The sequence below is a fragment of the Sphaeramia orbicularis genome, chromosome 15, assembly GCF_902148855.1.
Source record: "Sphaeramia orbicularis chromosome 15, fSphaOr1.1, whole genome shotgun sequence".
Lineage (NCBI taxonomy): Eukaryota > Metazoa > Chordata > Actinopteri > Kurtiformes > Apogonidae > Sphaeramia > Sphaeramia orbicularis.
The window spans coordinates 2,008,784-2,025,173 of NC_043971.1; the positions used below are offsets into that span (position 1 = coordinate 2,008,784).

The 16,390-nt window shown below is 40.4% G+C and overlaps 1 protein-coding gene across 3 annotated transcripts in view; it reads left to right on the forward strand.

Annotated features, from left to right (window-relative positions):
* The first annotated feature begins 6,491 nt into the window (after positions 1-6,491).
* LOC115434568 (latent-transforming growth factor beta-binding protein 1) overlaps positions 6,492-16,390 on the forward strand; it is a 110,862-nt gene continuing 100,963 nt past the window's right edge. For all 3 annotated transcript variants that reach the window (XM_030156602.1, XM_030156603.1, XM_030156604.1), the window contains exon 1: positions 6,492-6,854. In XM_030156602.1, the coding sequence (XP_030012462.1) occupies positions 6,611-6,854 (244 nt within the window). In that variant the 5' untranslated portion in view covers positions 6,492-6,610. The remainder of the gene's footprint in view (positions 6,855-16,390) is intronic.

Below are 16,390 nucleotides of genomic sequence, written 5' to 3' on the forward strand. Positions count from 1 at the left end.
ACACTTATTATAGCTTATTTTGGCATCGATCCAGCTGATGTCATCATGTCTGTGTGTGCTGATGTCAGCACAGACCAGTGGTTCTAAATCTTTTTCTGTCGGCCCCCCCTTTGGAGGATGAATAATCTCCAGGCCCCCCTCAACCCCAATAACATTGTAACAGTGGTGCAATTATAACTTTTATTGAAAGAAACATCAATATTGTAACAATGCTTTTTGCTTTTCCTTGAATAATTTGTTGTGCAAATTAAAAATAATTTAGATTTTTGCTTGAACAACACAAATAAACTTAACATGACTGCTTGTGAGAGAGAGAGAGAGAGAGAAGAAGGTGGCGATGACCCTCACAAGGAAGTATCAACAATAATACAAACAGTAATAACCATGGTGATAATTATAATGGAAACAGTAACTAGAACCAGAATTGAGTAAAACTGGGCAGAAGAGAGAGAAAAAAACCAAACAAACTACAAAAAAATACAGTAAATACATAAGACCTATGAAATGATGAATATAAGAAAAGAAAGCATGAACAAAATATCGTATACCACGTTCGCACAAATAATACCTGTAACAGATAATCCTAGTACCAAATCCACACAACATCAGTTGTTGACATTCATCTGCTGTGACAGAGTGAACCAGGCAAACAGACTGAGTTGAAGAACACACACATGCAACCGCAGTAATGTTTTATGTAAAGCACTTTGAACTGTCTTGTACGTGAAATGTGCTATAGAAATAAACCTACCTTGCCTTGGCCAAGAGAGATCCCATGCCCTCCCCCCAGGGGGGGGCCTGGCCCACAGTTTGAGAAACTTTACTGGCACAGACAAACTTTGACCATTATGAGTAAATGGAAAAAAAAAAAGGTTTTAAAAATGCATAAAATATTTGAACTTTGACCTACTGTTCCCTGTGATGTAATCACATCTATTCTGGGTCACTGGCAATCTATAAACCCAGTATGATATGAATTCAAGCAGTAGTTTTCCATATGTTGGTGCGTCTGTACTGATTCTTTTCCGGGCCTCCTGTGTTAATGCTGGTGAACAGAATCCGTCAGTAGCAGCTGTGTATTGTGTATTTATGCCTCTGGATCGTTACTTGTGTTAGAGGCGTGGGCCGTTAGTGTGATCTATAGTGTGACAAAGAGAACTTTAAACACACCACCCGGGTCCAGGTCTCAGGTAATGTGGGTCAAAGCAGGTCTTTGAAGTCCCTTCAGTAAATCAGGACCGTTAAATACTGTATTCTCCAAAATATTCCCATTTGTGTGTTATTAGCCAGGTCATGTAATGGGGTCAGAGGTCATGTTGGGGTTAAGCTGATTGAAGAGCTGCTGTTTGAGGACACACATGTTTTATCTGTCCTCAGGGACAAAAATGAGGCAAGATACAGGACCAGATGGTCTAACACCTGGACTGAAAACTGTCGGTTAAGGCCAAACATCACTTTCAACCGCAGAAATTTGAAGCACTTTTAAACAAGACTTCGAGTTTAAGAATATATAATCATATTAGGGCTAGGGCTGTGCATTGGCAAGAATATGGCGATATAATACAAATCACAATACTAGGATCATGATACGATATATCACGATATGATATAGCACAATACTGTTAAAAAGGCAATTTTTTCACTTGTTTCTTTTTTTTAATGATTATTTCCTTGAAGAACTGAATTACACCAAAAATATGTAGAAATACTAAACACATTTTTATTTGATCAGAACAGGATCTAATGTTCTATCACCAAATGTTCAAACTGAAATTCTGTTTTCCAGACCTTCCAGTTTCAGATCCTGTTCAAATGTTCAGATTCTATTAGTTCACAACTAACATCAGAACAGGATTTGAGTTCAATCCCAACAAAGGAACGAACATTATTTAATAAGAGTGTTGAATGCTAATAAATAAAAAAGTAAAACAAAAAAACAAAAATTAACCTCCACAATATCTGCATTTAAATAAATACCTAAAAATATCGACAGTACTTTTTAATATCGATACAGTATTATGAAATGAAATATCGCAATATACTGGAGAACCGATATTTTCTTACACCCCTAATTAGGACTGCACGATATTGGAAAAAACTGACAATGCAATTTTCTTTAATCCTGCGATATATATTGCGATATGAAAAAATCCTCAGGAGGATACAACAGCTGTGTGGTGCTGATGTAAATGGTCAAACTAATTAGTTACATTACTTCTCGTTGTGTCGACAGGTGCATTACGGCACTATCGACACAGAACACGTGTTTCAGTTTCATCCTTCTGTAGCTGAAATAATTCCAGATAACTGACGTTGCTTTTCTTTTTGGGACCAAATCTTCGTTTTCAGTGATTTTCTCTGTTTTTTTTGCTCATTTTTCAACGTTGTTACCAGCGACTCACTCCATGTGCAGGGTCTGTTTCAGCTAACTGGTTAAGAACGATTGTGATTGGTGGAACGCTGTGCGCAGTGCCTGTCAGGTACTCAGGATTAGGACTGTTAGAAAATATCGGTTCTGCGATATATCACGATATTTCATTTCACAATACTGTATTGATATTAAAAAGTACTGTATCAATATTTGTAGGTATTTATTCAAATGCAGATATGGCGAAGGTTCATTTTGTCTTTTGGTTTTCTTTATTGTTTATATCTTATTTCTTATAATTTAACTCTGTTTTATTAAATAATGGTTTTATGAAGCATCCTAAAAGCACTTTTTTCTGTCTGAGAGGCAGATTTTAGTTCCTGTGGTGGTATCGCACAAAAATACTGTTCTGATGTTAGTTCTGAACTAATAGAATCTGAACATTTGAACAGGATCTGAAACTGGAATGTCTGTAAAACACAATTTCAGTTTGAACACAGGAACATTTTGTGATAGAACATTAGATCCTGTTGTGGTCAAATAAAATGTGTTTAGTATTTGTGCAGATTTCTGGTGTAATTCAGTTCTTCAAGGAAATAATCCTTTGAAAAAAGAAACAAACAAAAATGGCCTTTTTAACAGTATCATGATATATTGTGATATATCGTATTGTGATCCTAGTATAGTGATTTGTATCATATCCCCAGATTCTTGCTGATACACAGCCCTACTCTCCAAGTTCAGACAAATCCACCTGACAGTACTGAGACTACGTGTAACTGGTCACTTCACCGCTGCTTTAAACAACATAAAAACTGGATTCTACACAAACTTTGACTGGACTTTTAGAGCATTCAAACCAGTTGGAAATGGGCAGTTTCCAGTTGTCTCCAGTGGGTGAGGCTTTCGTTTGGTTTGTGAATTTTGTCTGTACAGAAGTAAGGAGGCTCACTTTCCCCTTTCAGAGCTACCTTGCCACACTCTTTTCCTTGTTTATTTCTTTTTGGAAATAATCTCCCCACCAAAGGGAATTGGGCGAACCATGTTTAGACTTGAAGTCTTGGATGGTCAAATCTGATCCTGGCAGCCTTTGGAAAACCACCTTTCCATTGGCATTTGGTTTTAACCACTACATCATATTAGGTCCCTCTTTAATAGTTAATTTTTGCACCTATTAGCAAATGTTTAGGTAGCCCGGGATGTCTTATCCAGCGGTTTTTTCCTGCCTCTCAGGTTTAGAAGACATTCCTTGGCTTGGCTTGGCTGGGCTCCATGCGTCTGAACAGCTGACAGCCACAGACAAAGCAGAGAGCGCTGGAGACAGGGGTTTGGACCTGACACCGGGATGCCAAGAAGCATCGCACAGGGCACAGATGTTATTAAAAGATCAGGAGAAGTTAATGACTGAAGAAAGGAGCTGAGAGAATAACAGGAAAGAACTAGAATTACTGGAGGAGACAGACCAAAATAAAGAAAAAAAAAGAGAAAAGTTTCAGATTGGATGCAGTGAAACGTTAAAGTTGTCTTTTTCTTCAGTCGTCTGTGTCATCGTAGTGAACAGAACCTTAACCTTCATTATCTGAAATAAAACCAGTAAAATGACAATAATCCAACTATCTAAAACTAAGATGATCTGCAGGTCTTTCTTCATATTTTGCCCCAGGGTTAATGGGTCCTGGTGAGCAGGAATCAAATGTAGAGACTTCAACAGCAAAACCATCAATGGGTCCCATATACCAGGACTGTCAAACTCATTTGAGTTCAGGGCCCAGATTCAGCTGAATATGATCTGAAATGGACCCAACCAGTAAAATAATAACAGAATAATATAGAAATAATGTCAACTCAGAACTTTGTTCTGTGTTTTAGAGTGAAAAAAGTTAATTTACTTTATGAACAGGTTTACATCTACAAACTATCCTTTCAAAAGATGTGAATAACATGAACAAACTGAAACAATAAGTGTAATTTGAACAGTATTCTGCCTCAGTTTATCATTTCCACATGTACATTGTAACTTACAGATCACAGTGGATCTACACACACAAAACATTTAATATCAGGCAGAATATTGGTAAAATTGTACTGACTTTCTAAGACATTTCACGTTATTCACATTTTTTTGCAAAATTATACATTGTTTTAGTGTAAATACATGAAAATATTTACATTTACATAGAGAAACATTTGCAGTTGTCATTATTTCTATGTTATTATGAAAGTATTTTACTGGTCCTGTCCACTTGAGATTGAATTGGTCTGAATGTGGAACCTGAACTAAAATGATTATTAATATCTTAGTGTAATTTTTGCATTTCACAAATCCATCCCAGGGCCAGACTGGATCCTGTGGTGGGCCAGTTCTGGACCCGGGGCCGCATGTTTGACACCTGTGCATTAGATCCTGTTGGGATCAAGTAAAAATGTGTTTAGTATTTATGCAGATTTCTGCAGTAATTCAATACTTCAAGGAAATTATCATTTAAAAAAAAAGAAACAAACAAAAAATTGCCTTTTTCACAGTATCATGATATATCGTATTGTGATCCTAGTTTTGTGATTTGTGTCGTATCGCCAGATTCTTGCCGATACACAGCCCTAGCCTTCAAGTGGATATTCAGTGAAGTGCAGGGTTTGTTCTGATGTTGTTACTTAGATACAAGTCAAAGCTTTTCTTATAATGCCTCAAAGAAGCACAGGAACTAAATAAAAGACTGATGTAAAAGTAGTCAGTGCATAAAATGAAGCTTCTTTTGTACTTGTAAAGCTAAACTAAAATAAACTAAACTAAAATACAGCCCCTGAAGGTGTCATCACAATAATAAGTGAGTGTACCGCGTAGGGGTGAAAGAAAATATCGGTTCTGCAATATATCGCGATATTTCATTTCACAATACTGTATCGATATTAAAAAGTACTGTATCGATATTTTTAGGTATTTATTCAAATGCAGATATTGTGGAGGTTCATTTTTGTTTTTCTTTTTGTTTATATTTTATGTATTATTATTTCACACTCTTTTATTAAATAATGTTCGTTCCTTTGTTGGGATTGAACTTAAATCCTGTTCTGATGTTAGTTGTGAACTAATAGAATCTGAACATTTGAACAGGATCTGAAACTGGAATGTCTGGAAAACAGAATTTCAGTTTGAACACAGGAACATTTGTGATAGAACATTAGATCCTGATGGGATCAAATAAAAATGTATTTAGTATTTGTGCAGATTTCTGCTGTAATTCAATTCTTCAAGGAAATAATCATTCAAAAAAAGAAACAAACAAAAAAATGGCCTTTTTAACAGTATCATGATATATCGTGATATATCGTATTGTGATCCTAGTATTGTGATTAGTATCGTATCGCCAGATTCTTGCCGATACACAGCTCTAGCCTTAAGTGGATATTCAGTGAAGTGCAGGGTTTGTTCTGATGCTGTCGCTTAGGCTTTTCTCATAATGCCTCAAAGAAGCACAGAAACTAAATAAAGACTGACGTAAAAGTAGTCAGTGCATAAAAATAAAGCTGCTTTTGTACTTGTAAAGCTAAACTAAAATAAACTAAACTAAAATACAGCCCCTGAAGGTGTCATCACTATAATAAGTGAGTGTACCGCGGCTGGTTTCATAAAGGGAGGGGGAAAACAGGAGTCACACATGAGTCGCTCAGATAAGCTTCAGTCTTACGCAGCTTCTTCCTGATCTCTGTACGGACTTGCCACAAAGAATCTCCGGGGCTTGGAGTTTTAATTTTAGGTGATAAACTCCCACAGCCCAGTTTTGTCAGAGTAAAAAAACCGAGAGGACAAAGAATGAACGGGAAAGCGGAGAGGGAGGAAAGGAAGCGCAGAAGGCTGAAGGTGGCATGAACGCTGTGGGTCTGCTGTGGGCAGACGCCAACATCCACCTCTCAGACTGATGAGGAGGATTTGGAAGACTTCCCAGAGTTTTGTTTGCTGACTTCTCCCTCTGCCTCATTTTTTTTTTTTCCTTAATTTCTGCTCACGTTTCAGAGGCGCCACTGGATTTAGGAGCCGTGGAAGAGGAGGAGAGTCTGACAGACAGGGCTAGTTTCAAGTGTTTAAGTGCAGGGAGGAGACACAAATTACCACTTTTTTTTTCATATTTGAAATTACTTTGAACATTTTTTCGTCGTCTTTGTTTTGACTGGAGACTCGCCATTTGTGTGTGACGAGCTCGAACTTGAAGGGGTTTTACTTTTTTTAACTTTTTTTTTTCCTCAATGGATCAAAGTGTAATCCGAGTGCCTGTGTGCTTCCTCCCACTTCTCTTGGTTTGTACCATGTTTTCGGCGGCAGTTGGGAACCATACAGGAAGGATCAAAGTGGTCTTCACCCCCACCATCTGCAAATTAACCTGCATAGGAGGCAGATGCCACAACAACTGTGAGCTGGGAAACACCACCACTATCATCAGTGAGAACGGCCACGCCACCGACACCCTGACAGCGCCCAACTTCAGAGTGGGTAAGTCCAGTTTACAGGCCGCACCTGCACTCACCTCTACCTGAACATCTGTCATAGCGTGTGCTTCCATGACAACTTTTATTCCTGGTTTAATCTGATTAAAGGTTCGATCCTATTTCAGATGTCCATGTAAACACCTTATTCCAGTTGAAAAAGAAAAGTTCAGATTAAATTTAAACCTGATTAAAGTCAGTGGTTTAATCCTCTTTTAGTTGTGGTCTAAATTCTTCCTGGACATGTAAAGCCTTTATTCCGTTTGGACTTTATTCCTTCCATTCTGCACATGCTCAGTGTCTTGTCCTGTGGCGATGACGCACACATTCTGCGCTGGTGGAAGAATCTGCACTGCAGTCTAGTCTTCCCAAAGCGTTCCAGTGGAATATTCTGATGGGATCTACCAGCCTGGAAAACCCTGAAGGAACAGTTCAACACTGGCTTTGGATTCATTCATTTGTCCTGAACTAATGAGTTCCACAAGTGGGACAAACAGTTTGAACTGCAGCCCTAACGTTAGCTTAGCTTAGCCTAGCTTAGCATAATGGCTTTGTTCCTCTGCTCAGACGTAGCCAGGCTTTTAGAGGTGATTTGTAGTATTTTAGGAGTGATTCTGGAAAATTCAGTTCTCCCTAATCATTCCTTTAGTCCGCTGGGGTCAATATGATCACAAACTGAGGCTCAGATCATGGTCATGTGACTTACTGCAGGAAGAAAATCTGGGAAATAAAAACTAATGCAAAGCTAAAACACTAAAGCAAAGCTAATTTAGCGCATGCATCCCTTCAACAAAAAGATTTTCCAACTTCCGTCAACACAACAGTCCACAGATTGTATGAGTGCAGTAAGTCGCAGATCTAAAGAAATAATTAGAGAGAATCGGATTTCGCAAAATCACTTGTACATGTGACCATGGAAATGCAGTGACTATGCTAAGCTAAGCTAACAGAAGGGCTGCCAGAACAAGGCAACGTCAGCACTGCAGCACAAACCCTTGTGCTCACTGATCTACCTCATTAATACCTCATGTAAACGTTCATTCGGGTTTAACATTTCCATGGAAACAGAAGAGAAAATACTTTAGTTCCGAATTAATTTCTTCTGGAAAAATAAATTGGATTTAAAAAAAACATCATGTAACTGTACCCATAGTGGACGTGCTCAGAGATGACAGGGATTTTTCATATTCCAACCACCTAAAAAGCTGTGTCTTTTTGAGTAAACTACCTTACTTATAGGGATGTACCAATCTAATACAGCACAGGTGTCAAACATGCGGCCCTGGGGCCAATCCGGCCCACTAGAGGGTTAAATCCGACCCCTGGGATGAATTTGTGAAATGCAAAATTTCACTGAAGATATTAACAATCAAGGACAATCAAGGATGTTAAAATAATTTTAATTCATGTTCCATGCACAGGGCAATTAGATCCCAACTGAGTCAGACCAGTAAAACAATATCATAATAACCTATAATATGACAACTGCAGATTTTATCTTTGTTGTAGTGTAAAAAAGTAAAATTACATTAAAATGTTTCTATTAACAAATATCCTTTTACAAAAAATGTGAATAACCTGAACAAATATGAACAACCTGTAATGTCTTAAGAGAAGCAAATGCAGCTTTACCAATATTCTGCCTGTTATTAAATGTTTTGTGCATTTGTAATCGTAATATAAGATATAATGCACATGTATAAATGATAAACTGTTAAACTGAGGCAGAATATTGTTAAAATTGCACTTGTTTTTTCTTAAGACATTTCAAGTTGTTCATGTTATTCAGATTTTTAAGGAAATGTTGTAGATGTAAACATTATCATAATGTCATTTTTCTTTTTTCTCTGTTCTTCTTTTACTGGTCTGGTCCACCTGAGATCATATTGGGGTGAATGTGGAACTGAACTGAAAATAGACAATACAGGGTGTATGAAAAAAAAAATTACATTTTTAAAAATTACCCCCAATTCCGCATTTGATAATTTTTGGAATTTTCTTTTCTGGACGTCAGTAGGTAGGGGATTGGTGGATATTCGTCCAAATTTACAGACCCCAGGTTTTCATGCATGAGTGAGCAGGGGCAAAACTGCACAATCCAAGTTAAAACTGGTTTGTGCAAAGTAGCGTTGGGATTTAAATCCAATCAAAGGTCATGGGAGGGGCCAATGGGAGGGGCCAATGGGCATCCATCTGGTCTTCCACCAAATTGCGAGGTTACAGCATGAATACTTTGGACACCATGTCAGTTTCATTTCTTTATCCATGGCAGCTGCTCCTGCCTTTCAAAGTTAATTCACTTGTTTAGGCCTGACAATGTCACTGAGGACCGGACAAGTCAGGGTTAGGGTTAACCCTGCCATACTCATCTTTCTGTATCGCTCTCCATCCCATTTCCACTCCTAAACAAGTGAATTAACTCTGAACGGCAGGAACAGCTGGTACCAGCTGGTAGCTTTTTCAAATCAAATTCAATCAAAAATTTTATTTGCTAGCGGCATTGTACCCATGGTGCTATTGTACAATAGCATGAGAGGCTAAAATTGCCCAGCATACCTCACAACATTTGAATACGGACATAAAAGTGTGCGTAGTAGATAGTCAGGTAATGTTTGTATTCATTTGGTGGTGATCTGGTCTGTGAAGGCTGAGGAAAACCCGTGCAAACGCACTCCTGAGCTGCAACATCGATCGGACAAAGACGTACCGGACAAAGATGCACAGAACATCCATTGTAGTAGGATATAGCACCAAATCATAATAAAAGTTATCTCATGACGCTTTACATATAGAGTTGGTCCAAATCAGACTCTAAGCCAATTTACAGAAACCGAACAGAATCCTCCAGGAGTAAACACTAGTGAGTGGAGACAGTGGAAGAAAAAAGTACCTTTAACAGGTTTAAAACCTGGAGCAGAACCAGACTGAGGAGGATGGACGAGTGACAGGAGGAGAGAGAGGGTTAAAGAGAGAGAGTAAAGGAGAAGAAAAAGAGAGAGAGATAGAGAGAGACTGGGGGAGAGGGGGGGAGAAGGGGGGAGGAGGGGAAGACACACGCTTTTGTTCTACAAAAAACACTACACTGAGTCAGGTCATGTAAAGAACTAAATCCAGTCCAATCCAGTATTTGTGGTTTATTATACCTCTTATAAAAATAAAAAAAAAAGAAAAAACCCAAAAACTTTTAAAATAAGATTAAAAAAAAATAATAATAATCAAGCAATCGGATAACTTAGATTGTACATATAAAATATCAGGTAAGCACTAACCCTTGTATTCTCTTGTCCATTCAGTTTCGCTGCAGCCTCTCATAGTTCTCATACTCGGTCTTGTGATACTTTTATTTGTGACAGATCTAACTGGTTGTATTAACAGTCAGCCCTGGTGCTCCCTCCTTACCCAGTTTACACATCTTACAAGTTGCTTCTTGACTTTCATTGCTTTCCAGTGAAAAGTATTCCCACACAGCGGACATGTTGCATGATGTTTTTGTTTTATTTTCTGCGCCGTTAAGCGGAACCACGCTGAACGCTCGTGTGAAAACTGGATTGGCCCGATCACGCGACTAAATCCGATCCAATCTGATCTTCTAAAACATTCCAGATCTTCAGATCGGATCAGGACATCCCTCACATTTCTATGTTGACAATGATGTCAGAGTTGTATTTGCTGCTGTATCTCACACAAGTCTCCAGTTCTGAATCTACAAACGGAGTTTACGTGTGCACTCAGATTCAGATTCAGATTCAGATTTATTAATTGTCATTCAATAAGAACATCCCAGATGCTGTTACAGAACGAAAATAGCAAAATGCACAGCATGAAATAAAACATGGAAAAAATCTTAAACACAAACTAAAAACAACCCATATATATGATAAAATACTTAAAAATGAATAAATAAATAAATAGTAAAGATAACAAAAGAAATACTGCACGATGGAGGGGTCACTATTGCACCTATTATTGCACATTCTTGTTTCACTTCACCCCCACAACTTTTTTTAAGCAGTCTTATGGCTGTTGGATAAAATATGCACTTTAAGGAGTTTAATGTGGGAGTGTTTAACCCAGTCTAGTTTAGTTTCCTCATCGCCATAGTAAACAAACTATTTAACTTTGTCAGATACTAGAGCGCTTAAAGCACAGGTGTCAAACACGCGGCCCGGGGCAAATCCGACCCACCAAAGGGTCCAATCCAGCCCCTGGGATGAATTGTGAAATGCAAAAATTATACTGAAGATATGAACAATCAAGGATGTTAACATGATTTTAGGTCAATTCAATCTGAAGTGGATCAGACCAGCAAAATACTATCATAATAACCGATAAATAATGAAAACCTGCAAATTTCCCTCTTTGGTTTTGTTGTGAAAAAAAGAAAAGTAAAATACACAAAAATGTTTACATTTACAGACTAGACTTTTACAAAAAATGTGAATAACCTGAACAAATATGAACAACCTGAAATGTCTTAAGAGAAGTATGTGGAATTGTACAGTATTCTACCTGTTATTAAATGTTTTGTGTTTTTTGTAGATCCACTGTGATCTGTAAGTTGTGATGCACATGGTATAAATGATAAACTGAGGCAGAATATGTTAAAATTGCACTTATTTTTCTTCAGAATTTTCAGGTTTGTTCCTATTTGCTCATGCTTACGTTCAAGTACAGTTTGTAGATGGAGAGATTTTCATTATGGAATTGTACTTTTTTCACTCAAAAACATCAGGGAAAACTGTGGAGATGACATTATGTCTAAATTCTGATTCTATATTTATATTATTTCAGTGGTCCGGCCCCCTTCATATCATATTAGGCTGAATGTGGCCCCCTGAACTAAAATGAGTTTGACACCCCTGGCTTAAAGATTCCCAAGTATGGTGGCTTGATCATGTCTGGTACGTTTTCCCTGGACACACAGGAATTAAATCGATATTCCCATCTGACTAGTTATGGATAAGGTATTATATTGCCCTGAGATGGAAGCATGAAAAGCATAGAGATATAAATCTGTCAGTAGGTTAGTGCAGTCTGCTTTAGAAATCTGGATCCTTTGGATTGGAAGAGGTTCCCTTCACAGAGTAAATCTGAACTGGAGGAAATGTGGGTGACTGGAGTGGAAGTCATGAAGCAGCTTCTGTGTAATGGAGCACATGACGTGGGTGTTCTTTAATGTTTTGCGCAGACGTGGACGGTAAACTGTGTCTGAAACCTGCTTTGTCCGAACACCGAACACGTCGGTGCGTCTGACACAAGCAGAAAACATGGGACGAGCGCAGAAGGTGAATTCCTGCGTGACTCAGCTGAACTAATGAGTAGAGGTGGAGTTAGAGTGGGACCAGCGTGGAGCGAACAGACGCTCTGATGACCACAGGGCTGGTTTTCACATGTTCACAGGAACAGACCTGTACGTGTGCTGCTGCTGCGCCGACACTGACATGACAAATAAAAGTACAGTCTGGAGAAGGAAGACCTCGGACCAGACCCCACAGTCCTGCCATCCAGTCAAACAGCCCTTTTCCTGGAACCAAGCTGATGGAAAACAAATCCAGCTTGAGCATCGTGATATCTAGGGATGGGAATCGAGAAACCGGTTCTTTTTGAGAACCGGTTCCCAGTAGCTAGATTCCTTGGAATCGTTTGCCTGCCTGCTTAACGATTCTGCCTTCGTTGTGCATGCACGATGACGTCACATGTATGCTGCATTGTTTGGTCAGAACTTAGCCAACATTGGTGTTGAGGCAGAAAACGGTCCAAACAGACCACAGCAGGTCCAAACAGACCACAGCAGGTCCAAACGGACACACCAGGTCTAAACAGACCACACCAGGTCCAAACAGACCACACCAGGTCCAAACGGACCCACAGCAGGTCCAAACAGACCACAGCAGGTCCAACGGACCACAGCAGGTCCAAACGGACCACACCAGGTCCAAACGGACCACAGCAGGTCCAAACAGACCACACCAGGTCCAACGGACACAGCAGGCTAAACCACAGCAGGTCAAACAGACCACAGCAGGTCCAAACAGACCACAGCAGGTCCAAACAGACACAGCAGGTCCAAACAGACCACACCAGGTCCAAACAGACCACAGCAGGTCCAAACAGACCACACCAGGTCTAAACAGACCACAGCAGGTCCAAACGGACCACAGCAGGTCACACAGACCACAGCAGGTCCAGTTGAACACTGTCAAAGCTTCCATTTCTTCTAAAGGTGGAATCCCTCCAGTCTGCTCAAACATTTGTCCACATGTGATTCATTTACAGGAATGTCATGGATTTGATTCTCTACTTAGCGACGCTTGTGAATGTAGCAGCAGAGTGAACACCGGGCCTGGTTCCGGTGCAGGCACCACACGTCGTACCCAAATACAATTTTCCGAAGGTAGGGGAAAGGAAATGAGGTGCACAACAACGGGAGATGAGCTGAGTCAAACTGGTTCCACGTAGTAGAAAAGTGGCAATAGAGGGAATTAGTAAAGAGTCTGGAGTTTCACTTTCACGGCATCCCGCTAACACCCCCCCCCCGAACCAGGCCTGGTGTCATCTTTATTATTATTTGTACATATTGTATATGTTCTATTTTCTGTGCAGAAGGAAATATAAAAGACAGTTAATGCAAACACACCCGTTTGTACTCTTTTATTCCCTCAGCCAGTGAGAATCAATAAGAGAATCGATAATGGAATCAGAATCATTAAATTCTTAACGATTCCCATCCCTAGTGATATCAGGACTCTCATAAATATACACACCACTTTTAATTAGCATGTTATCTGTACACATTATAAGTGTTCTGTGTGTATGTTCACGCTGTTATCAGCCCCCTGTCCAACCTGAATCGACGCGGTCAAATACCAGGCACTGAGGGTTTGGGTTAAATGAACTGCAGATCTTGGATAAATTGACACACAATCAAATGGTGTTGAATAACATGTGAAAGGTGGAAAATGCACAGGTATAGCAATGCCATCAGAACTGACGTCACATACAACACCATTTCATGAGCTCAGTCTGGCCTGAGCCCTCCTTTTATTTTATCTCACACACAAAACCACAAACCTAGTGAACATGGACAGAGGCAGGGTGCCAGTAGCTGTTTGAGTCTTCGAGGGTTAAGGAAACAAGAACACCACAACTCTTATTTTCATGTGATGAAACACTAATGAAAACATGTTTGTGAGTGGATTCTGTTTCTGCTGAGATGGTCCTGAACACTGAGCTCATACAGCTACAGTTGGTCAGAGGTGTTTTTTGGGCTGTGAACTAATGCTGAAGCAGGTTGGTGCATGAGGATGGTTTTCCAGACAGGATCTCAGAGCGCTGTAAAAGGTGCTGTTTACTTTTCAGAGGTGCAGCAGGAAATCATCAGTTTGGAGCGGTATTAGTAAGAAATGAGTCCAGCTGCCATTCAGCTCCAGAACAGACTGAGGACAAAGCCGGTGTGTCTTCACATGTGGTCCTCCAGTACAGACAGGCTGAGCGGTCAGCAGGGCTCCGAATGGAGCTTCTAATGCCACAGCTGTCAAACATGCGGCCCCAGGCCAAAGCGGCCCACCTAAGGGTCCAATGCAGACCCTGGGATGGATTTATGAAATGTAAAAATTACACTGAAGTTATTAACAGCTCAATGATGTTAAAGTCATTTTAGGGTCAGTTCAGTCTGAAGTGGGTCAGAGCTGGAAAATACTGTTCAGAATAACTGTAAAGACAGAAAACTGCACACTTCTGTTTTAGTGTTAAAAAAAGGTACAATTACCTTTTCCTCCTCCTCATCTTCCTCCTCCTCTTCTTCCTCCTCCTCTTCTTCATCATCCTCCTCCTCTTCTTCCTTCTCCTCCTCTTTCCTCCTCCTCTTCTTCCTCCTCCTCTTCTTCATCGTCCTCCTCCTCTTCTTCCTTCTCCTCCTCTTCTCCTCCTCTTCTTCCTCTTCTTTCTCCTCCTCCTCTTCCTTCTTCTCCTCTTCTTCATCATCCTCCTCTTCTTCCTCCTCCTCCTTTTCCTTCTCCTCTTCCTCCTCCTCTTCTTTGTCGTCATCCTCCTCTCCTCCTCTTCTTCCTCCTCTTCTTCATCATCCTCCTCTTCTCCGCCTTCCTCCTCCTCTTGCCTTTTCCGTCCTCCTCTCGTTCGTCATCCTCCAACTCCTCTTTCTTCTCCTCTTCCTTTCCTCCTCCTCCTCTTCGTCCTTCTTCTTCCTCCTCCTCTTCCTCTTCCTCTTCCTCCTCCTCCTCTTCTTCCCTTCGTCTTCCTCCCCTCGTCTTCCCTCCTCCTCCTCTTCTTCCTCGTCTTCCTCCTCCTCCTCCTCTTCTGTCCCTCTTCTTCTTCCTCTCTTCTCCTCCTCTCTCCTCCTCCTCCTCCTCCTCTTCTCCTCTTCTTCCGCCTCCTCTTCCTCCTCCTCCTCCTCTTCTTTCTCATCTCTCTCATAGACCTGGGCCAGTTTATTTTTGACAGTTTATTTGCATTATTTCGGCTGAGTTTCAAAGGTCACAGTCAGAATGCAATCATCACATGTGTCTTGTTGATCACACGGCCTGATGACAGAGGTTTGGAAGGAGGAGTGTCGACTCTGAGCACAATGGAAGGAAGAGGTGGACATGTTCAGATGTGCCCACAGCCACTGTGACATGGAAGCCAATAACGCAGATACAGAGTCCACCAGACAAGACTGCTGATGATTTATCAGCTGCTTCTGTATTTAACCTGATTGGAGGAAGTATAAAAGTCTGCCATGCATTGTGGATGTTTTTAGTGTCTTGTATTACAGTATATTTATTTCTGAAAGCACATCCTACTGAGGCTGAACTAGAACCAGAATACATTATTAACCCCAGGGGGAATTGTTGTGTGTTCCAGTTGTTCCAAAAGATGGTCCTCAGTTTTACACAGATGTTCTTGAACGGTATCAGCACTTGCAGAAGTGGACTGACCCAGTGGAGCATGGTGCTGTTTTAGGACTGGCCAGCCCAGTGTCAGAGCCGCTTCCAGCACCAGTTCCACTGGGAACCAAAGTGCTTGACCATGAACGATCTGCGTTCATTGCTACTGTTTTGTCCCTCGACACTTTACCGTAGATGTAGTAGAACTGACGCATGATGGGATAGGTTGTAGAAGAAAAACCGCAAGTCTGCAACAGGATGTATGAGCGGCAAAAAAGAGGACACAGAACTCTCAAAAGATGGTTTTTATTTAATGCAAACAGAATGTTACAACCTCGGTTTCTTGGTCAAATATTCAGTTCCTGAACGCTCTGACTTTCAGTGTGAACATGGCGGTTGTTTCGAGTTTAGGTGCAGAACCGGCACTGGCACGGTTCTCTGTCGGTCTGAAAACGCCACTACAGTATGTGCATGGTTCTACAGTGTTTCTGTTCCATTCTGTATGGATTCCAGATCATTGGCTTCAGTAGCGTAGGCAGAGGGGGGAGGGGGGAAGTTGGTTGGTTATGACGCCAAAGCATTAGCCAAGTTGGTTAACTAGGGGCTAACGATTTGCAATAAAATTTTGCACATCATTCATTCATTCATTCATTTTCTG